General features: G+C 45.8%; 1 protein-coding gene across 1 annotated transcript in view; it reads left to right on the top strand.

Moving 5' to 3' along the window:
• The window catches only part of ITPKA (inositol-trisphosphate 3-kinase A), a 55,117-nt gene extending 27,743 nt beyond the window's left edge, over positions 1 to 27,374 (top strand). The window contains exons 3-8 of the mRNA XM_039538215.1: positions 9,875 to 9,971; positions 11,917 to 12,130; positions 14,889 to 15,093; positions 21,111 to 21,212; positions 22,446 to 22,517; positions 23,554 to 27,374. Coding sequence (XP_039394149.1) covers positions 9,875 to 9,971; positions 11,917 to 12,130; positions 14,889 to 15,093; positions 21,111 to 21,212; positions 22,446 to 22,517; positions 23,554 to 23,757 — 894 coding nt within the window. The 3' untranslated portion in view covers positions 23,758 to 27,374. The remainder of the gene's footprint in view (positions 1 to 9,874; positions 9,972 to 11,916; positions 12,131 to 14,888; positions 15,094 to 21,110; positions 21,213 to 22,445; positions 22,518 to 23,553) is intronic.
• Positions 27,375 to 27,614: the final 240 nt, after the last annotated feature.

Here is a 27,614-nt window from a genome sequence, read left to right on the forward strand (position 1 = left end):
AAAATAAATATTAGCTTTGCTGTTTTTTTAAATAAAGAAATGTACATACAGTAAAACTTAAGTAAATATAATAAAACTGCAAAAAGTATGCAAAGTTCAAAAGAGCTATAATTTTCAGTACAAATATTAATAAAGACTAAATTATACAGGGCTAGATCTTGCCACTCTATTCACAATGAGGAGTAGCTTTCTTCATGAATAGCCCCATTGTTTCAGTGGGACTACCTGCAGAATAAGGCATTACCCAGAATGAATATGGGTAGTGGAGTCTAGCCCATAATGAATATGAAGGAAAAAGAGAGCAAGGGACAAATGAGAACAGCAGAAGAGAAGGACGAAGTGGTACAAGAAGAAAAGACATTGGAGTATGAGTAATATGCATATACATGAAACTCAGCACTAGTCCCTAAATGCAATCCTATTCTTCATGATTAACTGATTACCTACCCATTCCCTGCTCATAGAATGCTGTTTCTTTTAATGGTCTGAGCAATTTTTATCCTACATTTTCTAATGTCAAAAATTATTATTTTGCAATCCTAGGGCCAACTCCAATGATGTGTAGGTAGGTTAGCCTCCTACATGCACATTCAAGTGTTAGCTTCTAGTGAAGAGACTTCCAGCGAGGGTTCCACTCAGTGCCAGTTTCACAATATGTGATTTGTGTCATGTGAACACTTGTATATTAAGTATTAACCTGAGACCAACATTGTAATCTTTTAACAATTATAGGTCCTGCTCCTGCAGCTGAATCCACATGAGTACCCTTATGCCTATACATAGCCCTGTTGTGGTCAGGGGGGCTCTGTGTGGGACCAAGGTCCACCTGCATGGATCTAGTTGCAGGACCAGGGCCTAAAAGTTACACAAGCAGCCCAAATGATGTAAAGAGGGGAACAGAGTATAAGTGATGATGGATGGCAATTAATTTCACTCTTTCTATAAAAGTTTTAAAAAAAATTATAAAGAAAATCTTCCCCCGTCCTTTTGTTTCTTGCTGTCATAATAGCTCTTTACGGGCTTGTGTAGGCTTGCATTATGTAGCGTGAGTTATCCAGGGGGAAAAAAAGCAGCAGGATCACGGACAAAAAGAGCTGCTGAGGCTTTCTTGGGGAAAAGGATTCAAGGATCAGTGTTTACTGCAGCCTTGCAAAATTGTTGTGAAAAATGACCAAATCTGGCAAAAGTACTCTTCCACCTTGCTTCTGAGAATGGGGAAAAAATGAATAGTTTAAGGAATGCTGTCAATTTAGGTCATGTTTTTGTGACTTTTTTTTAACTTACAATAGTTTCAAGTAACTCCTAAGATTATTAGAACGGACAGATCTTGGGAGTGGGGAGTATTTTTCCATTTGTTTACTTAGTGTATTAGCCAGCACTTTTGTATAGTTAGTTTCAGTGTTTCAGTAGGGCCTGATTCTGCAAGTACGTGTGCATATGTGTAGCCTTTAAGTCAGTGAGGCTGTTGGCGTGAGGAAAGTTATATACAGGCATAAGTGTTTGTCAGACTAGGATTCACTTATGTGAGCCTTTCACAAAACTGTGTGTGTGAGAGAAATCTTCTTTGTCCTCATACTCTCCCTCCAGGGGACAGAAATCTGCCTCCCAAAGTTTTAGTATAGACTCATTGAGGGAGGGAACTCAGTGATTTGACATGGATTGATATAGAGATATATATTCTGGGTTATCCTGAACCTAGGATGCTGTGCAGAAAACATGGTCATACAAGCAATGGACCTACCATAAGCAGCACTTGTGGGGGCGCCATCTAGGCAAGAACCAATGGCCAGAAATAGTCTGTCCATCTCAGAGCTTCAGAGTGGCTCAAGCATGTAAGTAGGAGCCGCGTGTACCAAGCGATGAGTAGGTTGGCAATGTAATTGCCTGTTTTAGCTGGCCAATGTCATACCATGCATTTTAGCACCAGGATAGAGCAAGCTTTCCATAGTTCCTGCTCTGGAACAGGGCTACTGCCATGCCTCCCTTGAGCACTATGTTCTATGTTAATAAGGGCTTAGAATGATCAAGATGATCCAGAACAGCTGAGAAGGATTATACCAGACCATGAGTCCCCAAATTCACTGCTGCCCATCTGCCAGCTTTGTTCTTACACAGTTATCACCCTCCATGAAGTTCATGATTTCACTTCCGCTCTACTCCTAGCCAGTCTTAGTGTCATTGGAATGTCCTTTGTGCAAAGGTTGTCTTTTGAGGTGATCTCTCCATGCTTGATACTGATATGAGATGGCATTTTCCCTTCTTTACCTTCTTCCTATCTTGCATACCATCTGTGTCTCTGTTATGGGTTTCCTCAGTAGCTTCAATGCTGAGTCTAAGAATTATAATGTCCTCATGTTTGCCTTTAGAGTCATCTTGACTGGCTTCCTCTTTATTTTTCAAATCCCCATTTTTAAAGTTTACTATCACCATGCAGTTTTGGTAAGATCTTTCTGCTGAAGATGTGGAACTTAATTATATCATGGATCTACTGCTTTAGTTACCAACTCTTGTGTGTTGCTTGTGACTAACTTGCTTAGGCACTAGATCTGGTTGGGAAGTTTCAAATTGATTGATTGAAAAATGGGAAAAAAAATCAGCAAACTCTTATGTGGAATTTCCCCCCATTTTCCCATGCATTCTGCTTAGGGCTATCTAGGTCCCCTACATGAGTAGCTAATTTATTTCACAGATCCCAGTGCTAATGTTGGTTTTTGGGGGCTTTTAATTTATTGATGAGCTATATTGATCCCATGAAGTAGGTAAAAGTGAATCAGTTGGGCCAGGATTTCCCTTTTTCAGGTCATAGAGGGGTAGGGAAACTGGAACGTCTCTGGATGTGTACAGGTGGCATAGAATACTGATTCTGTACCTAGAAGAACAGAGGGATAAGGGAGCATAGATAGTGCAAGAGAGAGCACGTGTGATAAGCAGTTGCTACAGTCCCCTTTCCCATTGCTGTATGAAGCTGCGCTTTGAAAACCGATAAACCGTCGCTGACAAAGAGGAAGAGATCCTGCTTTAGAAATAGAAGTGAGAAAGATTCTTCCCACACTCTATTCACACCACTACTCCAAGAGCACTCAACCCTTATTGCTTGCCAGCAGAGACACTTCAGTGAGGCTGTACTCTAGAAATTCCAGTGGGGGATAGAGGGGAGAGTTCATCTGTGGAAACCCCTGTTGATAGTAACATCCAGCGACGGCACTGGATTCCAGAGCAGCAGGCCTTTCCTTGATGGCTTGATCACCATGTTTTCTCTTCCTTCGGAGGGAAGTATCTGTGCAGTGTCTGAGAAATTGAAAGGCAAATGCTTACTCCAGGACAGGGGCAGCTCCAGGCACCAGCGCAGCAAGCGTGTGCCTGGGGTGGCAAGCCGTGGGGAGCAGGCTGCTGGTCGCTGTGAGGGCGGCAATTCGGCGGCGGGTACGCGAAGGTGCGGGACTGGCAGATCACTTGCAGAAACACCGCCTGACTGCAGAAACGTCACGCCGCTTAAGGCCGCCTGACTGCCGTGCTTGGGGAGGCAAAAAACATTGAGCCGCCCCTGCTCCAGGAGCATCTCTAACACATCGGATCAAAATCCGCCTTAGTCTAAGTGGGTGCAGTTATTGTTGAAGTCAATGGGAGCTATGCCTGCTGCTGTTAAGGTTGAATTTGGCCCGCTGTGTCTTTCACACCCACAGTGCAAGCATTCACTGTAGCTGCTTCAGGCTGGGTGGGAGGAGAGAGAGCCACTGGAATGTGCTGTGTACATTGAAAACTGACGTGCATTCCTAGAAAAGCTCTGCTTCTCAATGTTTTTTGGATACAATGTGTATTATGAATCATTAGCAGACAGCATTCAATGTTAGAGGTTGGACATTAAGATAAGTGTGTGATCTATGTGGTAGGGGTGCAGGGCCCAGCTGATTTCTCATTGGGGGATGAGAAGAAAAGGGAGCTTTACACTGAAAGCTGAGGTGGATTGAAAAGCTTGATTTCTGTGGAAGCTGCATCAAAGGGAGTCTTCTGAGCCCTTTGATTTTGACTGCTTGTTTGGTAATTGCAACAAAGAATCCTGTGGCACCTTATAGACTAACAGACGTTCTGCAGCATGAGCTTTCGTGGGTGAATACCCACTTCTTCAGACTTGCATCTGAAGAAGTGTATTCTGCTCAACTCATGCTGCTGCTGTTGTCTGCCTTATCTATTGTTGGTTTTGTTGCTGCTTACAGACTAACCTCTGATGTTTGGTAATTGAGGACCTTGGCCATGTTTAATGGAAACAGAGTAGTTGCTGGTTTGAGAGAGTGCTTCTGTTATCTGCTAAAGCTAGAAAGTAGACTCTACAGAAAAAGATACTATATTGTGTACTATAAGAATAATATCAGACATCTTTACTTTACATAGTACCTTTTATTCAGAAGGATTCCACAGCAGTTTATAAACTGTATGTAAGAATAATTTTCCCTACTACTGCAGTGCAGCCACCTCTGGGAGGGAGTCCAGCAGCTGTTAAACACGGTAATGCTATAGAATAGTTTAGGACAAATAATGAAGAACATGAAATCCACTGGAAATTGCAAGTCTAAATTCCCTTGCAGAGTGTCCTAGCTAAATTCCAGTTTGGATAACATCCCTGCTTTTGCATTAAGTGCTGTTGGATTTTTCACGATCCCAAATGGCCAAGACCTGAGTTTTATGTATCCTCTGAGAGAGAACACCTCCAGCAACACCATGTTCTTTCTAGGGTGATTAGATGCCCCAATTTTATAGGGACAGTCCCTGATTCAGGGCTTTGTCTTATATAGATGCCTATTATACCCTACCCTGTCCTGATTTTTTTGCCTCTGGTCACCCTAATCCCTTAACATCATTCTGGAACATTTCTTTAGTACTGACTAAGGACTTGCTATGTGGGTAACTTCCCAGTTATACTGGCATAGTTAAATCAATATAGTTATGCCAGTATAACTCCCTGTGTGGACACACTTATTCTGAATAAGAGTGGCTTTTTGGGGCTTAGCTTAAACTGCTACCAAAGCAACATAAGCTAACCTGGAAAAGGCTCTCTTTTTTTTTCCCTCTAGAATAAGAGTGTCCATGGTGTGTGTGTTATACTGGTATAACTGTAGTGTTTAAATCCATACCTTTCCTTAGACTGGTATAATTTTCTTGTGTAGACAAACCCTTTGAAGAAAGTGTCAGCTACTGCATCACCAACACTACTTCCTGCTGCACTTGTAAGTCATCCATAGTGTTTTCTTATTCACATGCTGACCAACATAAGTAGAGAAGACCTTATTATAAACAAGATAAAAGAGCATGGGTGGAAAATGATGGGCAGGCTAAATTTTGCTGTTGAGGTACATTCTGCCTACAGACTTTTTTTCTGCAGTGTCAGTTTTTGTATTCTTAACTTCCTCGGATCATAGAAGTTAGAGATGGATCAGTTCCCCTGCAACTGTAAGCTAAAATCCCCCGATAGAGGATACAGTAGATATTAAAGATAGGATTTTCCAGAGTGTTTGGCATAGACCGAATCTGCTTCCACTGAAGTCACTGGGAGCCATCTGAAAAAAATCACACCCAAAGCTTAGGCTATGTTTGATCTTAGCCAAAAGGCTGAGTAGCATATGTTGTATAGATTTGCTGTGGGTTGTTACCGTAAACAGCTGCTGTGTCCAACTCCTGCAGTGGCTGCATTTCAGTGTTGGATGAAATGATTCCTGTGCATCTAGTTTGCAAAGTACTCTGGGATCCTTCAGGATGAAAAGTGCTATATAAATGTGTAAATGTTATGATGGATTATTATTCTTACTCAGCTCCGTTTCAGTTCCAGAGGGTGAGACCTTTTTGGCTTCTCTTTTTAAAGGCTATTTTCTTTTGAGCGTCCACTCAGCAGCTGTTTCTCAGCAGCTGCTGTGTTTCCTCTTCTGCCTGCTATAGTATTCAAACAGAGCAGCTGCACAGAGGTGACAGAGCAAGGTGGCAGTAGCAATGACTGCTCTTGTTAAAATGTAACAGGGTTGGGGGAGGGGGAGAAGGAGGAGAAAGAAAACTCCACAACCTGGAAAAGAGTCTATGTCCTACCTTAAGTGGGTGCCAGAGGGGGATTGGCGACCCCAGAATTGAAATAAGGGTAGCTGTACCTCTGAAACTTTGCAGATGACACCCGCTGGTTAGGATTAGGCCCAGGGCCGATGCAACCATTTAGGCGACCTAGGCGGACGCCTAGGGCGCTAGCATTTGGGGGGGCGCCATTTTCTTCGGCAGTGACCATGGTGGCCGGATCTTCGGTTGCCCCGGTTGCCACCGGCATTTAGGTGGAGGGCGCTGGGGCAGGGGAGCATGAGGAGGGCTGCCTGCAGCAAGTAAGGGGGAGGTGGCACACAGGGGAACTCCCCGCTCCAGCTCACCCCTGCCCCACCTCCTCCCCGAGCACAACATGGCCACTTCACTTCTCCCGCCTCCCAGGCTTGCGGCGCCAATCAGGGCAGGGGTGAGCTGGGGCAGGGGTGAGCTGGGGCGGAGGGGGTGCCGCAGGGCGGAGTGGGGGAGCTTCCGCCGGGGGGGCACCTCAAGGCGGAGGGGGGAAGCTGCTGTGGGGGTGGGGCGCCTCGGGAAGGGAGGCGCAAGGTGGAAGTTTCGCCTAGGGTGCAAAACATCCCTGCACTGGCCCTGATTAGGCCTGTGAGACAAGCCTGAAGGCCGGTGAGAGAGATGGTGGTGCTTACAGTGTTAGGCCTTCTGTGTCCGTTTTTCAGGTGTGCAGGAGTATGAATACATATGTACTCACAAGACCATCTGCATCCTATGCAAAACGTGGTTCTAATGCTATGGTACATCTACGCAGCCGCTGGGCGGTGTAATTCCCAGTGCACATAGACAGAAATGCACTAGCTCTGCTTGAATGAGTGCTTTAAAAAAGCAGTGTGGTGTGGGTGGTGGCTAAGACTAGCCCCCTGAGTATAATCCTGTTCAACCCCCTGGATACATACTCGGGGCAGCTAGCCCAACATGCTAGCTAGCCCAACTCCCATGGTGCCGTGTCCACACTGCTATTTTTAGGCATTAGCTTGAGCAGACCTGGTGTGTGTCTAGGTATATCTATGTGGCAACCCCTGCTACTCCCCTCCCACATCAGTGAGTCTTAGGGGTTGTCTACACTGGCAATTTACAGCGCTGCAACTTTCTCGCTCAGGGGTGTGAAAAAACACCCCTCTGAGCACAACAAGTTTCAGCGCTGTAAAGCACCTGTGTAGACAGTGCATTGGCACTGGGAGCCACGCCCCTTGTAGAGGTGGTATTTTTTTTCTTTTTTTTTTTAAAAGAGCGAAACTCTCCCAGTGCTGCACCGCGACCACACAAGGCACGTTAAGGCACCTAGTGACAGAGGATGTGGAAAAAGTTAATGTACTCAATGCTTTTTTCGCCTCTGTCTTCACGAACAAGGTCAGCTCCCAGACTACAGCACTGGGCAGCACAATATGAGGAAGAGGTGACCAGTCCTCTGTGGAGAAAGAAGTGGTTCAGGACTATTTAGAAAAGCTGGACGAGCACAAGTCCATGGGGCTGGATGCACTGCATCCGAGGGTGCTAAAGGAGTTGGTGGATGTGATTGCAGAGCCACTGGCCATTTATCTTTGAAAACTCATGGTGATTGGGTGAGGTCCCGGATGACTGGAAAAAGGCTAATGTAGTGCCCATCTTTTTAAAAAAAAAAAAAAAAAAAAGAGAAGGATCCAGGGAACTACAGGTCAGTCAGCCTCACCTCAGTCCCTGGAAAAATCATGGAGCAGGTCCTCAAGGAATCAATTCTGAAGCTCTTTGAGGAGAGGAAAGTGATCAGGAACAGTCAGCATGGATTCACCACGGGCAAGTCATGCCTGACTAACCTAATTGCCTTCTATGATGAGAGGACGTGTCATTCCTTGACTTTAGCAAAGCTTTTGATAGTATTCTTGCCAGCAAGTTAAAGAGGCATGGGCTGGATGAATGGACTATAAGGTGGATAGAAAGCTGGCTAGATCAGCGGGCTCAACGGGTAGTGATTAATGTCTTCATGTCTAGTTGGCAGCTGGTATCAAGTGGAGTGCCCAAGGGATCGGTCCTGGGGCTGGTTTTGCTCAATATCTTTATTAATGAGCTGGAGGATTGTGTGGATTGCACCCTCAGCAAGTTTGCAGATGGCGCTAAACTGGGAGGAGTGGTAGATATGCTGGATGGTAGGGATAGGATACAGAGGGACCTAGACAAATTAGAGGATTGGGCCAAAATAAATATGATGAGGTTCAACAAGGACAAGTGCAGAGTCCTGCACTTAGGACGGAAGAATCCCATGCACTGCTACAGACTAGGGACTGAACAGCTAGGCAGCAGTTCTGCAGAAAAGGACCTAGGCGTTACAGTGGACAAAAAGCTGGATATGAGTCAACAGTGTGCCCTTGCTGCCAAGAAGGCTAACAGCATTTTGGGCTGTATAAGTAGAAGTGTTGCCAGCAGATGGAGGGACGTGATCATTTCCCTCTGTTTGGCACTGGTGAGGCCTCCAGTTTTGGGCCCCACACTACAAGAAGGATGTGGAAAAATTGGAGAGAGTCCAGCAGAGGGCAACAAAAATGATTAGGGGGCTGGAGCACATGACTTATGAGGAGAGGTTGAAAGAACTGGGATTATTTAGTCAGCAGAAGAGAAGAACAAGGGAGGATTTGATAGCTGTTATCAACTACCTGAAAGGGGGTTCCAAAGAGAATGAATCTAGACTGTTCTCAGTGGTACCAGATGACAGAACAAGGAGTAATGGTCTCAAGTTGCGGTGGGGGAGGTTTAGGTTGGATATTAGGAAACACTATTTCACTAGGAGGGTGGTGAAGCACTGGAATGGGTTACCTAGGGAGGTGATGGAATCTTCTTCCTTAGAGGTTTTCAAGGTCAGGCTTGACAAAGCCCTGGCTGGGATGATTTAGTTGGGGATAAGGTCCTGCTTTGAGCAGGGGTTTGGATTAGATGGTATTCTGAAGTCCCTTCCAATCTTATGATTCTAAAGCACTTAAGGCACATCAGAGCCTGTCAACTGCCTCGAGCTTAGGGAGCTCAGCCTAGGGGTAAAAATAGCAGTCTAGAGGTTCAGACATGGGCTTGAGCCCCAGCTCTGAGACCCAACCCCTCTCACTGGGTTTCAGAGCCTGGGCTCCTGTTGGCACACTGCTATTTTTAGCTGTGTAGCTCAAACCCCATGAGCTTGAGTGAGTTGGTCTCTGAGATTTACTGGTGTAAGATCTTTCTTTTCTTTTTTCAGTGTAGACATACCCTTGGTTTACCCATGCTGGGAATTACAGGCCTATGCCATGTGTATCACAAAGTGCCACTTTTAAATTTCCTGCTGGCTGTTTTCTTATGGCCAGCAGGGTTTTGGGGGGCATTTTAGTTTTTATTTTTAAAGTGAATCAAGTATCTTTAATAGCCCACATGGCTTGACATCCATCTCTTCAGTGGTGATCATGTTGGGTGTAGTGCCAGATCTACCTTGGGCATTTATGGCACTTATGGAGCAGGCAGGGGGCAGTGGAGCCAGGGCCGGCTCCAGGGGTTTTGCTGCCCCAAGCAGCCCCCACCCCCCAAAAAAAAAGCGGCAGTCACGATCTGCAGCAATTCAGCGGGAGGTCCTTTGCTCCAAGTGGGAGTGAGGGACCCTCTGCCGAATTGCCGCCGAATACCTGAAAGTGCTGTCCCGCTCCAGAGTGGCCGCCCCAAGCACCTGCTTGATAAGCTGGTGCTGGAGCCGGCCCTGAGTGGAGCTGAGTGCACATGTTTCGGATTGCTTGGCACATTGCGGGTGCAGGGGCATTTCAGAGGTTGCCCTGTTTAATTGTTTTTCTCCTCTGTATTACAGAAAAAATCATGGCATACAATTAAAACGATGGTCAACTTGCCAGTCATCAGCCCCTTCAAGAAGCGCTATTCATGGGTGCAGCTGGCTGGGCACACAGGTGAGAGGTGCAATTTCAGATCTTTTGGCTTTGGAACCAGGAGGATGTCAGACAGCAGCCTGGTTTCAAATCTTCCTGAAGCTTCTGTTGGTATGAATGGGGATTTTGTGAGGAGGCTCTTCCTTTCGGTCATGATGGGGTAATGTGGTGGTTGGTTCAGTTCAGGGAAAGCCAGCCGTGTCTGGACACCATGTGCCTCTGTGGAGTAGAAGAATCTGTTTTCAGGTGGGCGAGGTCAGACTTTAGGATTGGAGGAGAGCAAGGCAGTAGTTTGGGGAACGGTCAGGCTGAAAGGAGTGGCCACATAAAGCACTCCTTAGAAGGTGGTATGGGGGAAATCTATATTGGGGAAGAACCAGCAAGAGACTGGCTGGGGAAATTGGAGCCCTGCTGCTTCCCCAGTCGATTAGGAAAATGTTTCTGCTGTCTCATTCCTCACTCAAGTAACCAGTGCACCCATTAGCAGCCTCTCCCAATCTTACCTGGGGGTTGTGTCTGGGTTTGCAGTGGGAAGAAGGATTCATCTCCACGTGTGAGTATGTTTCAGCCAAGGTGATGGGAGCATTTCTAAATCCATCCCAAAACCTCCTCTGAATCTAACACCTTAAGAGGAAAATGAACCTGGTGGGAAAGAAAAGCCCAGCATGTGGGTGTTTGTGTTGAAAGTCTGTGTCATTTGTGCATCAGTGCAAGTGTGGGAAGAGCAGGCGAGGGGCTGCTCATGCAGCTTGAGTCTACTTTGGTGTCTGTAGTACTTAATAGAAGCACCCCTAGGTCAAGTTTTAGGTTATTCATAAGGCAAAATACAAGGAGGTGCCATCAGATTTGCTTCTCTTGTTTCAATTGATTCCTACACGTTCCCTACTCCCAAAGCGCTAGCACAGTGGTTAGCAATCTGGATGGGGTGGGGGTGGGAGGAGCCATTATAGTGGTTGCCAGCACTTGTCTGGAGAAAGAGCAGGGATCATGAATCTGCTCCAGTTCCCTTGTATTTGGGTTTCTGGAAGTGGATTTGACCCATCACTTGCAGCTAGTCTTCTCTGATTCCAGGAGTTCTCCGTGAACTGAAACACTGGTCAACATTACACCTGGCACTTCCTCTGATGCACTGGTGCAAAGGATTCTGAGGCACATCGGAGAAGGACCAGATGTAATGGCTGAGTGTGCAAGGTCATGGTGTGATAAAGGGTGAAAGTGAGGCAGAAGCTTAACACCAGCTCTAATTTTAGGGCCCAAGTTTGTTTCAGGCCATTTGGATTAACGTATCTCTCTCCTCGGATGTTATTACCATTCTGCCTGAAAGCACTGTACAGTTTACACTGTATACCATGCAAATCCAGGGTTGTAAAACAATTGAGCTACACTTTGCACCTGTAGATTAGCAAGGCTCCAAAGGAGTTGCGGTAGGTGGAGGTGTATGTGTTGGGGGTGTATGTATTAAAGAGGCAGTGTTTGGCTCCTGGCTGTGGATTGCTGCTGCTTAATGATCAGGAACTGATCCCCACCCTGCTACTCACAAGCACTGCAGGTACGACATTGGGCTGATCTCAGGAGCACAGCCCACACTGGAAACATTGGATAGCTTTAAAAAGAGCCCGGCTGTCAGCATATTAATGCAGTCTGGCCCATTATATTTCCCGTGGCTTTTAACACAGCTAGCTGTGTTAATTCTCTTATGAATACTTTAGCATGGAAAAAACATAGCTTGGCCCAGCCATACTCCTTGGAGCAATAAATTCTTGTATGGGAACTTGCCCAAATGGACTTTCACAGCCAATAGCTGTGTTTGCATTGGGTGCTTTTATTTTTTACAAGGAGTGTGTTATCTTTCCTGTTCAGGGGAACTCTTTATCTGGTGCAGGAGAGTGAAGTGGGTGAAGGGGAGTGCAGGTGTTTCCCTCTTACAAAGACTGGCTTTATCAGCATGTCAATTTTTTTTTTGCAGGGAGTTTCAAGGCAGCTGACAGCGATACGATTCTGAAGCGCTTCTCTGAGAATGAAAAGGAGTGCTTTGAGCTGCTGATGAAAGATCCTCTGCGATCCTGTGTCCCTGCCTTCCATGGGGTGGTAGAGAGAGATGGCGAGAAATACATTCAACTGGATGACTTGCTCGCTGACTTTGGAGGGCCTTGTGTCATGGACTGTAAAATGGGGATCAGGTGGGAGACGTGAAAAGGATCCTGATTTCTACATACAGTACATGTGGTTAATTTGGGGAATGGGTGGACTGGGGGTGGTGATGTGCACGATGGATGAAGCACTCATTTCTGGGGACTCAGGTTGAAGCCTGGGCAGAGGGCCTACTAGTGACATGAGTTAGTTGGTGTCATTCCCAAAACACATCACATGGACGTTGGTGCAGTGGGAAATCTCTGCTTGGAAGATTTCCTGAAGCTCATAGGGAGGATGATCCCTCACATAGGCCTTGGCTACACTTGCAAATTTGCAGTGCTGCAGCAGGGTGTGAAAACACACCCTCTCCAGCGCTGCAAATTGCGGCGCTGCAAAGCGCCAGTGTGGTCAAAGCCCCAGCGCTGGGAGCGCGGCTCCCAGCGCTGTACGTTATTCCCCACAGGGAGGTGGAGTACGGACAGCGCTGGGAGAGCTCTCTCCCAGCGCTGGCGCTTTGACTACACTTAGCGCTTCAAAGCGCTGCCGCAGCAGCGCTTTGAAGTGCAAGTGTAGCCAAAGCCATAGGTTTCAGAGTAGTAGCTGCGTTAGTTTGTACATAGGGTGACCCTACCCAGGTCAAGGGTGGGGTCATTCCTGGAGTAGTGTGACCTACCTGGCCTCTGGACACTGACCTCTTTCTCCTCCTTAGATGCTATCTTGGTCAAGTCTGACTTATTTAGTGGGGCAGATTGATGTGAGCTTACTTAGCACCTGCCTGATAGGACTTGACTTAGGGAGAGTAAAGGAAAAAAAAACAACCCACGTGACATAGCTCACTTATGGCCAGTTTATTAACCATTCTGAGTACAAAACATTGCTCAAAAATCAAGAGTCAAATTCCCTTCCCAAACATGGATAACTGAATTGTAACCTGACATCTTCTCTCCAAAGCTGCCAGTGAGTCCTGGGAGTACAGCTATTCCTGCCTGGGAAAACAGGACTGATAGTCAGGGTCTAGGAACCACCTCTCTGTTTCTGCTGTCTTGTTCTCCAGAATCTCTGCTTGCATTTTAACGTGTCTAGTTGTGGCTGTGAAGAAAACCTCAAAAAATATGAACCACGCCTCACCAATAAATGAACAAGTCTGCAGAGAGCCTGGAACAATGACTCTGAGAAGTGTGAACTGTCCCATGCATCTCAGTGAGCGGGTGACTCAGACACTAGACTTCTTTACCTGGAGTTAATTGTCAGTGAACTCAAGTTCTTAATGCAGAGGGAATGTCCACATGAGCCATAACAAGCATGTTAAGTATCTCATGTAAATTTTCAGTCAGTTAACTCAAGATTTAAAAAAAAGTCTAGTGTAGCCAGAAAGGACAGAAATTGTGCCCAGCTCTGCATAGTTTACTCTGAAGGTGTTCGCTGCATAATTATCTTAGGCTTTTATCCAGGTCTCAGCCCAACCCCTCACTCCCATTTACACAGTAAACCCAGCAAATTTGGGGTGGAGATGCTTTTAAGATCATGCTAGCTTACTTCGCTGGTGGGTGGGTTAAAGTCTGAGCTCCACTTTATCTTGGGCTGGAACCTGCCCACTTTGTAGTGAGGATGCCAGCTAAATCCCTCCAGCGCCTTCCTATATGCACCCTCCTGCCCCCCCCCCCCCGAACAGACGGGTTCTCCCACAATTGACATGAGTGACTGGGAAAGAATCCTAGAGCATCTCCTCACAAAGAACCAGGGGATATGCCCCCACACACACCCGGGCATGTGCAGAAACTTCTGAGGATGCAGTAACATGAGAAGGGCTCTGCTCTAAGAACGCTTTCACAAGTGGGAGGCTAACCTGGGTGCTCAGACTGGGGTGCCAATCACCTGGACTAACAGGCTATGTCTTCACTGCACAGAGTGACTGTCATTTTAGTGACCCACATGGGTGGCATTTGGGAGATGCTACCACTTATTTCTCCCTAGTCAAGGAGCCTAGAAGAGCCAATGGGCATGTTCAAGCCCCAGTGAGGGAGAGACTAGCCCAGGCAGCCCAGTGGAGCTCAGAAAGCATGCACAACTCTGTTTTGAATAACTGCAAAATCGACAGTGAGTGGTAACTCGCATGGGCAGAGCTTCCCCCCGCCCCCTCCCACCCTTTCAATCTGACCCTGGGCCACCTTTTGCTATGAGCTCTGGTCCAGCATATAATTTGCATTACACGTTTTCTTTTTTTAATCAGCTGCAGGGTTATTTTCTGTCCTGTTCTGCGCAATGCATGGGGTATGTAGCCTCACAAGGCTCCAGGGGCCTCAAAAAGTAGCCATGCCTGGAGTTAGTTTTTTCCTCTCTCCTGAGCTGAGAGAGGCGTTCAGTCTCCATCAGGGTCATTCAGTCTTGGGTTTACTACTGCTGGTCTATTTGAGCTTTGCTTTCCTTTGTCATGGTGCAGAATGGGAATCCAGTGTTTCTCCCGATCCCTATAACCAGGGGAGGGCTGTAGGATTTAGTTATAGGTAAGGATGTAATTAGAGCAAAAATGGAGAGTCAGAAGTCCTGGGTTATGCCACAGACTCATGAAGTCACTTTGGGCAAGTTACTTTGTCCCTGTTTCTCAGTTTCTTCATCTGTAAAATGGGGATGATGATGAAAAGTAGTTTCCTCACTGGAGTGTAATGAGTGAGGGGTAGTCCATTATCGTTGGTAAAGTGCTTTGAGATCCCATGCTGGAAGATGGCGGCAAAATGCAAGGTGGTGGTATTGTTTCAGATTCCAAGGGGGTTCTCATTGTCTTGTTGGGTGGTGGTGGTTTTGCAGGACGTACCTGGAAGAGGAGCTGACTAAAGCCCGTGAGAAGCCAAAGCTGCGTAAGGACATGTACAAGAAGATGATTGAGGTGGATCCTCTTGCGCCCACAGCTGAGGAGAACACGCAGCATGCTGTGACCAAGCCACGTTACATGCAGTGGAGAGAGACCATCAGCTCCAGTGCCAACTTGGGCTTCAGGATAGAAGGGATTAAGGTGAGTGACTTCCACTGCTGTCCTTTCCAGTTGAATAGACTCACTCCTTTGCCTGATCTGATGCTTGATCAACTTGTCATCAGCCTGGTTTCCAAAAAGACAGTGTGACTTCCTAGCTGGAGCTGTGTGGTCTGTTTGAATGTGACTAGAGCTTCTATGGCAATGATAAGAAAAACATTGTGAAGCAAGAAATATGTGAAACCCATCGAACACGCTAACTGCTCTAACAACAACAGCAGGAACACTGAGAGAAGAAACCAAATAGCTACATCATGGTGTAGTCAGAAAGAAAGTGAAACTGATAAGAGGAAATTCTGAACTGGTGGAATAATCCCCTCCTCCTACTCACCTTTACCCAGTAGCCATCCTGGGAGTGCACAGATTTATTCTGAGTGAATCGAAGTAGAACAGATTTATTCCAACCCTGCACATTTCTGAAGCAATGTGGAAACATCATGTAGCATTCCCAGTATCTAGGCAAATCACTTTCAATTTGTGCAGATATCCAGTATGTGGGGAAGGGGAATCACAATAGACCCAGAACCCCAAATGTTCAGACCTCAGCTCTAACCCCCCTTCCAGCCCTCCTCGGGCAAGAAGGGGTCGGTCCTTACATCTCATGATGTTACTTCAGTGTTGCAGAAAACTTCCAACGATCTTCACTTTTCAGGCCTGTTTGCCCTACCCATACCCTGAATGGGTACGTCACGTGGGCAAATACCACCTCACAGTCTCATTAGTAACCACCTGCAAAATACAGGGCTCCATCCTGACCTTCAGATACTGGAGATAGCAACCCTGACAGCTTGAGGGTTGACCCATAGGTAGGCCTCTGCTGGCTTCTCCACCCAGCTGGTATGGATTTGGCTTTTCCTCCCAAGGTTGGTCTGGTCTTGTCTGGCCTAGTGTGACTTCTTTCCTATGGACAGCAGTGCTGTAACAAGGGCGAGGTGAGTGAGGCACTTGCCTCGGGCGCGCAAAGCGGAGGGGCTTAGCTCTACCATGATCGGTGGCAATTCGGCGGCGGGTCCCTGAGTCCCTCTTGGAGGGGAGGACCTGCCACCGAATTGCCGCTGCCACTTCGTTGTTCGGCGGCAAATCAGCGGCAGGTCCTTCTCTCCGAGAGGGACTCAGGGACCCGCCACCGATTTGCTGCCGAAGAGCCTGGAGCCGGCCCTTGCCTCGGGTGCAAAAATTCCTTGTTACAACTCTGGACAGGTGCGGTCTGGGATGGTGTTTCATCTGAGTGGGCCCTGGAGACTCAGTGCTTTCACTAGGAGCTGGATTAATGTTACTCCGTCACTTTAAAAACAAAGTAACGTGAGTGTCCATTATGGGATGCTGACTGCATATAAGGAGTTAGTTACCAGAGTTGCTTGGTTTGACTTCAGGATTTTTACTAGAGCACATTTCAGCTCTCTGGCAGCCTGTTGACATGTACAGGGTCAGATAACAGAGCCGGGGTTTCTGGTCTAAAACATACTTCCACTTTTGAAGCCCAGGTTAATGAGATAGGTACAGGGTGTTACGAAGTTTGGGGGAGACAAGGCCTTGCACCCCTGGCTTCCTGCAATTCACCATGACTCTCAGCCAGCCAGTAAAATAGAAGGTTGGTTTAGACGACAGGAACACAGTCCAAGACAGGTCTTGCAGGTAAAGACAACAGGATCCCCTCAGGTCCATCTTGGGGAGCCAGGGAGGCCAGAGCTCAGTCTGGGCTCCTCTCCATTTTCCCAGCCAGCTCCAAACTGAAAACTTTCCCGCCCCTCCTCTCGGCTTTTGTCTCTTTCCTGGGCCAGGAGGTCACCTGATCTTTGTTCTCCAACACCTTCAGTTGGCACCTTTTGCAGAGGAGGGGTCCAGGCCATCAGTTGCTGGGAGACAGAGTGTCGGCCATTCTCTGTGCAGACAGCATCACACTGGCCCCCTAGAGCTCTGCAACAGTGTCACACCCCATGACACTCGAGAAATGCATAGGGAAAACTGAGGCACTCACACAGCACTCAGAGAAAACATTAAGAACATTCCCATTTTGTCACACAGGTGTAGCAGCAAAGTCTCTCTTAATTATCCCTTTTTTCTCTGCTTCCCTAGGCTGCTTTTTCCCTTTCTCCTAGCGTTCTAGGATGAATGAGGTATCCAAGCTCACGCAATGCTGGGCTTCTCCACACTGCCCCCACAGCCCTGACCTGCAGGGACTGAGCACTGTTTCTCAAAAACAAACTGGGGTGATGGGTGCTTCTTGACGCAGGCTCCTGTCAAGCAAACTCTGCAATCAGCTGCTAGTGGGAACTTTCAGGGCTTGTGTCTACTCTTGGGCACTTCTGATGGGTTTTGGCTCTTCCTCCCTAGCCCTTTAGCCATCCAGTAATGACGCCAGGTTAATTGTCTCAGTCTTTAGTTCTTCTCTGTGATGGAATCAGTACTCTCTACGTGTCCTCTCTGCAGACATTCCAATGCCTCCTAGACACTGCAGATGACTCACAGAGGCAGATTACCCTGGGCCCAGGGTAGTGACTGGGAGAGGGAGCAAGGAGCCTTTCCCTTTCTTGCACAGGAAATGCTCAATGATAGCGTGTAACCTGGAGCAGGTTCTTCCAGATCTGGCTGGCTGAGGAGGTATGATGCACCGCCCTAAGGGCCACTGAACAATGTTGTCTGGAGTTTCTCCTGGCATGGGGCAGTACCGTAATGGCACAATCTGGGCCACAATATTTAGTACTTAAATCATGCATGAAATATTTGCAGAGCTCCACAGCCATTACTTTTATCTTCACAACACCCCTATGAGACAGTTAGCTGGGTGCTATTATCCTATTTTACAGATAGGGAAACTGAGGCAGAGGTTGGTGTTGTGCAGGCTACACAGCAAGTCAATATTTGGAACACAGGCCGCCCAACTACTAGCAACCTCAAGCCCTAACCTCTTGGCTTTGTGTGTGTGTGTGTGTGTGTGTGTGTGTGTGTGTGTGTGTGTGTTACAGAACTACAACTTTGTCATATGGAGCACAGTTGCATCACATGACATCTCAATTCTGTTTTCAAATCAGGGAGCAGTCCTGATATTGTATGTCCCCAGAGCTGTAAAACTCATAGGTTCCCATTTTGAAAGGTGAGCTTGCGTGTGTGAGTGGGAGAACTAGTGATGCCATCTAGTGGTGGTTGAGAGACGATCACCCAATAACTTGAAAACCAATGAGAGTGAAATCATAGAGGCCCTTTGGTTAAGTGGCCCCCAAATGAGATTTGATTCACTACATATGTTCCTTCCTGTTGAACTGTGTACCTACTCTTGTGGTTAATCCATCCCACAGCATCTTCTTTCCCTACACCATGCCCATATCCCTGAAATAAGTCAAGATTTATTCAGCCCTTTATTAACTCTCACTGCAGTATTGGACTTGTCTCTAATGCCAGAGGCAGGAAAGATAAGTGGAGCCTTTTGGCTGTCTTAGAGCACAAGGCACTTGATCTGTGTGCCTGCAAGCCTCAGAAGCAAGAATCTTCTCTCCAAGTGACAGTCTGAACAATGTGATCAATTGCAGGGCTGATGGCTCCAGTAGTGTAAACGCCAATGGAGTCTATCATACTGTGTCTCCTTGTGAAAGGCTGGTCTTCTGGCTAAAGTATAGGGCTAGGAATCGGGAGTGCTGGGTTGTATTTCTCATTCTGTCACTGACTCACTTTGCAATATTGAAAGTCACTTAACCTCTCAGTTTCTGCAGTTATTACATGAGGATGATCACACTTCCCTTCTTTCCCAGGTGCTGTGAGATTTTAATTCATTAATATTTGTAAAGCGATTTAGATCCTTGCCTGGAAGGCATTAATCATAATAAACTAGTGATATATTGTTTTAGGGCTAGATTGTGGCATGTAGCCAAAACACTGTAGCAGAAGCAATGCAGAACTGCACCTCCCCCTATGGGAGTGCAGAGAGGCCATGCAGGAAGAGTGTACAAGCAGCACCATCCCATAGGGTGACAAAGTTTGCTCCCCCTGGCATGCGTGGTCAGCCATGGCATTGGCTCGGGAGGTGGAAGGTACAAAGAGTGGCACAGCAGCTGGGGAGGTGTGCAGTGTATGGAGGGCACTTGAATGGGGCCTCAAGGCTTTGTGTGCTGTAGATTCACACCCTGGCTTGTCGTGCAGTAACCCCCATGTAGAGAAGCCCTTACACTGGAGGTATGGTAAGGGACTGATGGAGTGATTGACAGAGGCATGGCTTCAAGGAAGACAGATGTGGCTTGAGCATGGCCACGCCAGCTGCTCTTTGGATTAAGGCACAAGCCAGATGATCTAGAATGGAAGGGATGGTATAGCTCAGAGTTGGAGGTGTGTTTAATGGGAGCATAAAGGCAGCAAGCACGCTTGGTATTACCCTACAGTGGCTAGTTGGGAAACAAAATCATGAAGGCACTTCTGAAAGATAAGAGAGCAAGTGCCTTGTGCAACCACAAATTAAAATAAAAAAGTGTGTTACCTGGCTAGAACATAGTAGCCATGCAAAGCTTTGTTAGAGTATTAAAATCATGTGGGATGTGTTTTCAGAACAAGTGTCCTCCCATTGGTATTTTGCTGGTGTCACGGGAGTACAGACATGCATAGCTAGCATGCCTTTTAGACAGCAGATTGAAATTCCAAACTCCTCCATACACATTGGTGTGCCACTGTACAGCACTTCAGATTGCTCCTCAATTCCACTGCCTACCTACTGCACTTCAGTTACATAATATGCACATGTCTGATCAGCCTTACATTCAAATCTGGCCCACAGTCTTGAGTAAAATTAGTTTATTCTTCTGTAAAATAGTCTGTGAAGTGGGAGAGTGTTATGACTAGTTTTGCCATGCAGTCAGTTAACTTTCTTGTATAATAATCCTAGAAGTTTAACAGTACATGTCATATTCTGCTCTGGTGTAAATGGTGTTTCACTTGCTTAGACCAGAACTGAATTTTACCCAATTTTGGTGCAGTCACTTTATCTTGTAGGAGGAAGACAAATGTCTCTATGTGCTTGATTTACTCCTATAATGAAAATGCTGCATTTCATTTCATTAATATGGTGAGGAGGGATGTTGCTTTATAACATTGCATCCTTCTTACAAATGTAAGCTACCGGCTGCTGTTACTGGTCTGTATCATGCATGGATGCTCTATAAATACGTATTCATTTCATATGTAGATATGGTGACATCCAGGTCGTCATCCAGAGTGCACATTGACAAATGTGCCCAGATTCACACACCCATCTCATACACATACAACTTCACAGACACGTGTGTCTGCATCCCATTGCTCTGTGTAGTTGCATTACAAATACACAGATACTCTAAACTTTCTTCTAGATGCAATTAAATACATGCTCCCAAACACATTTCCCCTTGCAAATGTACTCACATACTTTGTACATAGGTATGCATGTTTGTACAAACACAGCCACACTGTTGCAAATACCAAGTTTTTATGATCAGCAAATAACTTTCTTTTCTGTGACTTAGGACATGCTAATATGAAAAGATATTTTATTGTGGACTAAGAGTCCCACCCACAGTCCTGTGGTTTCCCCACTGAAAGAGAGATGGATTAACACACACTGGGTTTGAGAGACCACAGAATATCCCCTCCCACACACAGTCATGGGGGTATACCTGTCAGTCTAGAAGAGAATGCAGCCAAAGAGCACCCTGTGGTTGACCCACTACACTTAGTAAGTTGCAGTCCCTTGTGAGGTGAGAGGGAAACCCTCCCACAGGCTAACAATATCCGAGAGGTCTTTTGAAAGTGCAGTCAACAGGAAACCAAGTGTTGTTCAAAGGTATTCTGTCTTCTTCTTCAGCTCTTGCTTGATTTATCATCTCTTCCTACCCAGCCACCCACTTCTATTGATTAATGACAGATAGACTGAGCTGTTGATGATTCAGTAAGGTTTACTGATTGGGTGAATGATATATGATATAAACGCTTCTTTCTCTCTCTCTCTCTCTCTCTCTCTCTCTCTCCGTGTTTGTGTGCAGAGGGCTGATGGGACTTGTAACACAAACTTCAAAACAACTAAGACACGGGAGCAAGTTTTCCAGGTTTTTATGGAATTCATTGAGGGCAACACAACTATTCTGGTGAGTCTTGAGTGGTACTAGTCTCTGGTTCATTCAGACCACTTTGTGACATGTGACCAGAAAATTCCAAAGAAGAAAATCTAGAGGGTGGGAGTAGCGAAGGAGTGGGTTATGGATAGGGGTTGGCAGATCATCATCCATCGGTGTTTGTGATTTGGTTGTGGCTGTGTGTTTTCACTGCAGACACCTTGAGTTAGCAAAAAGTGAGACAAGCTAACCAGTGGTTTGCCCTTTGCCTCAGAGTGCAGTGGCTACCTCGTGATGTGTCATGACTCTGGCATTGGTGTCTGAACACACGGCATGTTAACAAGAAAACATGTGAATCACAGGTTTAATCTAGTGAAGACAAAGCCAGGAAGCGAGAGCAGGAGGGAGATTGATGCGTTGTGTTGCCATGTGTGAAACTTTACTTGAAAAGCAACTTCTGTACTCCCACGCCCTGGTCATTGAATGGATAATATTAACTCCTTCCCTGCTGGCCTGTGCTGTGGCCTCCATGGGTAGGATATAACATGTCTCATGACCTCAAGGGTTGCTGTCTCATTCCACTGTCACATACAGAGGCCACCTCAGTGGAACGTCAGCACTTCAAAGACAATGTACCAGGTAACACAGGGTAGCATTTGAGGAGCATTTCCCCCCCACCTTATCAAAAGTGCTGGACAGTGGGAAAACAGTTTGACAGGCCCCAAATTTGGCCCACATTCTCCCTCTCCTAACAAAACAGACTTCTCACTGTCGGGGGAGAGAGGGATTGTCAGAATATATCCGTTCCTCAGTCTGAAATGAGGGATGCTGAAGCCTTAAGATCCTGGTTCTGCAGCCAGGTGACACACTGCTGCTTCCAGAGCCAGGAGGCTGAGTTTGTTGGGATGTAAGCCTGTGCCTCATGCGACACTACTGTGCTCGTTTGAGAACACGCAGGTTAATGAAATATAGTTTTTAGAACAGGTTTCGGACTATCTGAGCCTAAAGGGTGTGTCCTAGAATGAAGAGTATCTCCCCATTGTAAGTCAAGGACCCCCCTTTCCTGCCTACAGACTGGCTCAGGCATTGCAAAGCCTTTGTAGGGGCATGTGTTAAGCGACAAGTTTGTGGCAAGTCTATCCTTGGTGTAACACCATTGATCTCAGTGAAGTTGCACCAGAGATTGATTTTGCTCCCTCTTATTATTTGTTTTCTCTCCCCAAAGTGACCTTAAAATGTGCATGGATTTTTTCCCCCCCGTTTCAGAAAAAATACCTCAAGCGTCTGCATGATATCCACCTCATCCTCGAGTCCTCAGACTTCTTTAAACGACATGAGGTGAGCTATGGGTGAGCACATAGGGGAGGGGGGGCAGTGCTACTTGTGTGGGGACTCCTTGCTGCCTCAGCTTGCCATTCAGATAGTCTTTTAGACTCGCCTGTTGGTGAGAGAGGGGCTCGAGGAGAGTACCGCAGAGCAGAGAATAATACGTGTTAATATCACATGAGCCACCAAGTCTCCTTCCCAAGAGTAGAGAATACTGTTCCAGCTGAGGGGTGACAAGTCCTCCAACCCCAGCTTCCCCCAGCAGGAGTTCCCTGTAAGGAATGGTTTGCCAGTGCTGGCTTCGCACCGCTACTCTACTCCTGGTTGATTCCCAAAGGAGTCGGGCTAGGGGTGCTGGTGCTGTGAGGTCTCTCATTTGGTCAGTGGCAGAACCTGATTCTGATTTCAGACTAACAACTTCAGTGGAGTTCCTCCTGATTTACACCAGTGTAAATAAGTTCCCTAGTTTCCCCAGCAGGCACAGTTGGAGAGAAGGTAACGTCACTGGTAGTTGCACAGCATTATTGGTGTATTTACTACACTTCAAGCTATGAGATTTGTGGGTATGCAGGCTGGAGCCAGATTTAGGAACTTCACTGCATGATGCCAGGTGCGAGGCTGTGACCGGCACAATGGTCCTTAGCAGACTGTTTGTTTTGAAGCTTTGAGATTTGGCCCTTTATTTTACACTGTTGGTAGTAATTCCCCCTTAGCCGCTGGCAGGATTTTTGTTAATCAGTAATTGGTTTGGGCCATGATCTCCCTCCAGGCATCTTGTCCCCTCCCAAATAACCTAGATACATTGTCAGTGAGCTAAAGATTCACCCCTGTTCCCTCTCTGCCGGAGTCCTGCCCCTCGATGCCCCTCTGTCAGTACAGTGCAGTCTGGTTACAATGAGCAGCTGGCACACTGTTTGTCATTGTATATGCTTTGCAGCTCAGCAGCCATCATTTGTCTGTACAGGTATAGCTGATGGGGCCTTGCTCGTGGGAGGGTCAGGGAGACATTAATAACACCTGTGCATATCATCACGTCTCTACCCTGCAGGTCATTGGAAGTTCACTACTCTTTGTGCATGACGACAGCGGACATGCCAATGTATGGCTGATTGATTTTGGAAAGACCACGCTTCTCCCTGATGGGCAGACCTTGGACCACAGGATCCCCTGGCAGGAAGGCAACCGGGAGGATGGGTACCTGCTGGGATTGGACAATTTGATTAGTATCTTAGACAGCATCACTGAAAGATGAGAAGAGACTCGCACAAACTCATGGGGCTGCTTTGTAACCTTCCACTCTACTGGGATCTCTCCATTAGAGGGAAACTCCTTTAACTCTCTCCAAACTCCTGGGGTTATTGCAGTGCAAATAGAACTGCTTTCAGAGCCAGACTGTTCATGATCAAAGTGACTGCATTGGCCCTCCATGAACCAGAGTGACTCAGGATTGGTCTTTAGTGAATCAGATTAACCTCGGATTGGTCTCAGTGAATCAGGGTCTCCAAACTCAGGAACCAAACCAGCATGAATCCAAGAGGTTTGTACAGTAAATCAGAGTGACTCTGATTTCAGGTGAACCAAAGTGACTCTAGATTACCCTTTAGTGAACCAGAGTAAATGGCAGTTTGTGTGAGGGCATGGGGAGGGTTGAGCAGAATTCTCCACTGGATGGCATTGCTTTGAAAACAGGAGTGTTTGCTCCCTAACCCCAAGTCCCTAGGCTGCCATGTATGTTATAGATTAGGCAAGGCCAGCCCCAGCTGTTGTATTACATTACAAGAGTGTGCAAGATGAGAACTTGCCCAGGAACAAGGCCCAGAAAACATGGGGAGAAGGGTGATTATAGTTCATGGCAGTAGTCAGTTTAGTGTCTGCAAGGGACAGCTGCTGTTCACATTTTCTCTGACTCCCTGCCCTGGCCTATCCTCTTTTCTATCTAAGAACATTTTTAACTATATTTTCAGGTAGTTTCTAATGAGGTCACAGATAGCCCGTTAAGTAAATAGCGCCAGTTGTCTCTAGCATCATGTGACTTTCAAACTGTGTATGGAATTGGAGAGGCTGGTGAAGTGGTAATGCTGGCTCTTGCAGCTGGACAGCATTTGTGAAGGTCAGTGGCATCTCTCTTTAGCAGGTGGGTTGGGGGACAAAGTTTATTTTTCAAGGGCTTAGTTATTTTAGAGAGAAAACCAAATCCATCTAAATACTAGCAAGCCAGTTATCAACATGCCATTTTACACCAAGGCTTAGACGTTCCATCTTTTTGCTTGTGGGTCAGATTTCCTAGTGGTGCCATGTTCTTTCTTTTGCCACACCAAAAGTGTCAGGGCATAGGCTGAGTGGATCAGAAAGGAATTGTATCCCCATAGACAGCATTACACTTTTGGCTATATCTATTATGGGCATTCTTCCTTGGAAGCATGAGGTATTCACCACTTTTGAAAGGGAGGTATTGCATTAGCTAGACTAGAGGTCTGATTGCTGTGCCATATCCCCTGATTGAGGCCCCTAGGTGCTACCACAATACAAATTAACATTTCTGTGCTCATCCCATATCCAGATATCTGATAATGTAGTTTCCAAGTTGGAGCCATCAGCCATGTAACAAGACCATACAGTCTTTAAAATCACTTGCTTTTAGAAGTTAAAAGGTGTTTAAGCAACCTCAGTGGTTCAAAAATCACTCTCTTGCCAATACAACCGCATTCAAAAGAAACTTCAGAAACTTTGGAATAACTGAAAGTAGTTCATTGCTTCTGTTGGGAATCACTACACCAATGATCACTGCAAAATGAGATAAATGAGACTGTACAATTCTTGTTTGGAGCTAAATTTACGTGTAATGGTTGTATTAGGGGTTGAGGAGCCTAGGATAACTTCTAAAGGAAGCCACTTTGGTTCATGTACTCTAGTTGGAGCCCAGTCAATCTTAATAAAGCATTGATGTTCATAGTGCTGACCATGCCAATAGTGACCTAGAAGATCAGTTATACAAGGTACTGCTACAAGGTACTACTGGGGAAGCAATTGAAATAGAGCAGTGTGAATATTTTACACCAAAACCGAAATTGCTCAAAATCTGAAATTTGTTTTCATATTTCATCGAAAATTCAAAACTTTCTCTGTTTGTGAATTGTTTGGGGTTTATATTCAGTGAAAATGGTCCTGTTTTTGAGCTGAAAAAGGTACAAGTTTGCTTGAAATAGGACATGACTTACAGAAAATGTAGGCACCTTTTCAAGCGAATGCAGTGTTTGGTAGAAAGCATGCATGGTTTTATTCCAAATGCCCCTAAGTTGTGAAATATTCTAAAACAGCAAAATGACCTGCAGTGAAATTTGCCAAAAATATGGTGAAAATGTTTTCCTACTTTCCCATAGCCCTAATAAAAACAACCCTGCTTGCAGTGATTCAAGAGAATGGGTAATAGACTAGGAAACACAAATTGTTCTTTACAGCTTGAATCTGAGTTCTTACAGGGGATAATTAGATGAGAAACCTCCTGGCCTTCAATATGTGATTGTTACTTCAGGCAGTCCTGTCAGGGACAAAAAATAATAAAATCACAGAAGTTAGAGATGGTCATGCAGCAATTCTCCCTGCAAGTGCAAAATTAGTACTTAACATTCATTTAACAACTTTGTCCTGTCTTGTTTTAACTGGCAGTCAGGCTTAAATTTCTTTTTCTTTTTTTTTTTTTTTGTGTGACTACATATGCCAGCATTCTGCACCCATGCAACCTCATGCTCTAGGGAAAAAATGGTGATGAATTTCCTTTGAGCAGAATTTAGAAACCAAGATCTATCTAGGACTCGTGTCAAGTCCGTTTTTAGTTCTACAGTTCCAAATGGAAGTTGGAGGCAACATGGAAGCAATGGCTCTAAAACCAGCAGTGCTCTCATTTGAAAAGGTATTTTGCAGTAGACAATCTCAGGGGAAAGTGCTGTCATGAAAAGGGATCCATTCCTGTGCACTTGTTGGAGAGGACAGCAGAAAGAGAAGCTTTATTACAAGAGACATTGAGCTGTGAAACTTGGTCCATTTCAAAATGATAGTTGTAGCAAAGTTGTTTTGAAGTGGCTTTTTGGCCTATACCAGAACTAGTTTGAAGGAAGCTACAGTCCATCTCCTATTTGCTGGTAGTCAGCCGTGAAGTCAGTTATATGAAAGAAGAAAGGGGAGAGAGTTTTGTACAGCAGTTAGAACATGGAACTGGGAGCCAGGACTCCTAGACTATTTCCTGTCTCTGCCATTGACTTGCTCTGTGCTCATGGGCAAATTTCCTATGCCTCAGTTTTCCCATCTGTAAAATGGGAACAATAATACTTACCTACCTCACAGGGATGTTGTGAGGCTTCATTAATTATTGTTCATAGGGTGCTTTGAGATCCTGGGAGGAAAGATGCAGTATAGAGATATGCAAAGAAATAGTTCAACTGAATTAAAAACAACTGATTTTTGTCCATCCTTGAAGGATGCAAGTTCAGATGAAACTCAGCCCAAGAAGTACAAATTGAAATCTCTTTTATAATGTTATACAGAGGGAAGTAGTCACTTTGGGTCTGATCCAATTCCCACTGAAGTAAATGGAAAGACTTCACTGGGAGTTGGACCAAACCTGTAAACAATTCAGAGGGCCCTTGCTTATTTTTTGTACTATTATTACTACTGTTTGTTATTATCAAGATACTGAGAGCTAATGGCCTGTATCCTCTACAGTGCATCCTGTTCTGAACACTACAATGCAATTATGACCAAGGTCATTTTTGACATTCTGACTGTATCGTTTGAGTACTTGTTATTCCAAGGTGTGTATGTTACCAAATAAATGAGTTTGGGGGAAAAAAAGCCATCCAACATGGTTTGATACTTGAAGTGTGATTTCTTTTTCTCTCCTCCACAGAGAAATCCTGCAGGAGATTATTTCTCCAAGTGTTTCTGTTGGACTTCTTTGAAGTTCCTGTAAGGAAATGTTTGGTAGTTGTGCTGATGGATGGGTAAATGTTTTATATTGGCTTTGCAGGGCAACAACACACCACAGCGTGCATTTTGTTGTCATTGTTGCTCTTTAAATATTCTCAGAATGGTGTTTGATGTGGGAGTTCTAAG

The sequence above is a fragment of the Mauremys reevesii genome, linkage group 4, assembly GCF_016161935.1.
Source record: "Mauremys reevesii isolate NIE-2019 linkage group 4, ASM1616193v1, whole genome shotgun sequence".
NCBI lineage: Eukaryota > Metazoa > Chordata > Testudines > Geoemydidae > Mauremys > Mauremys reevesii.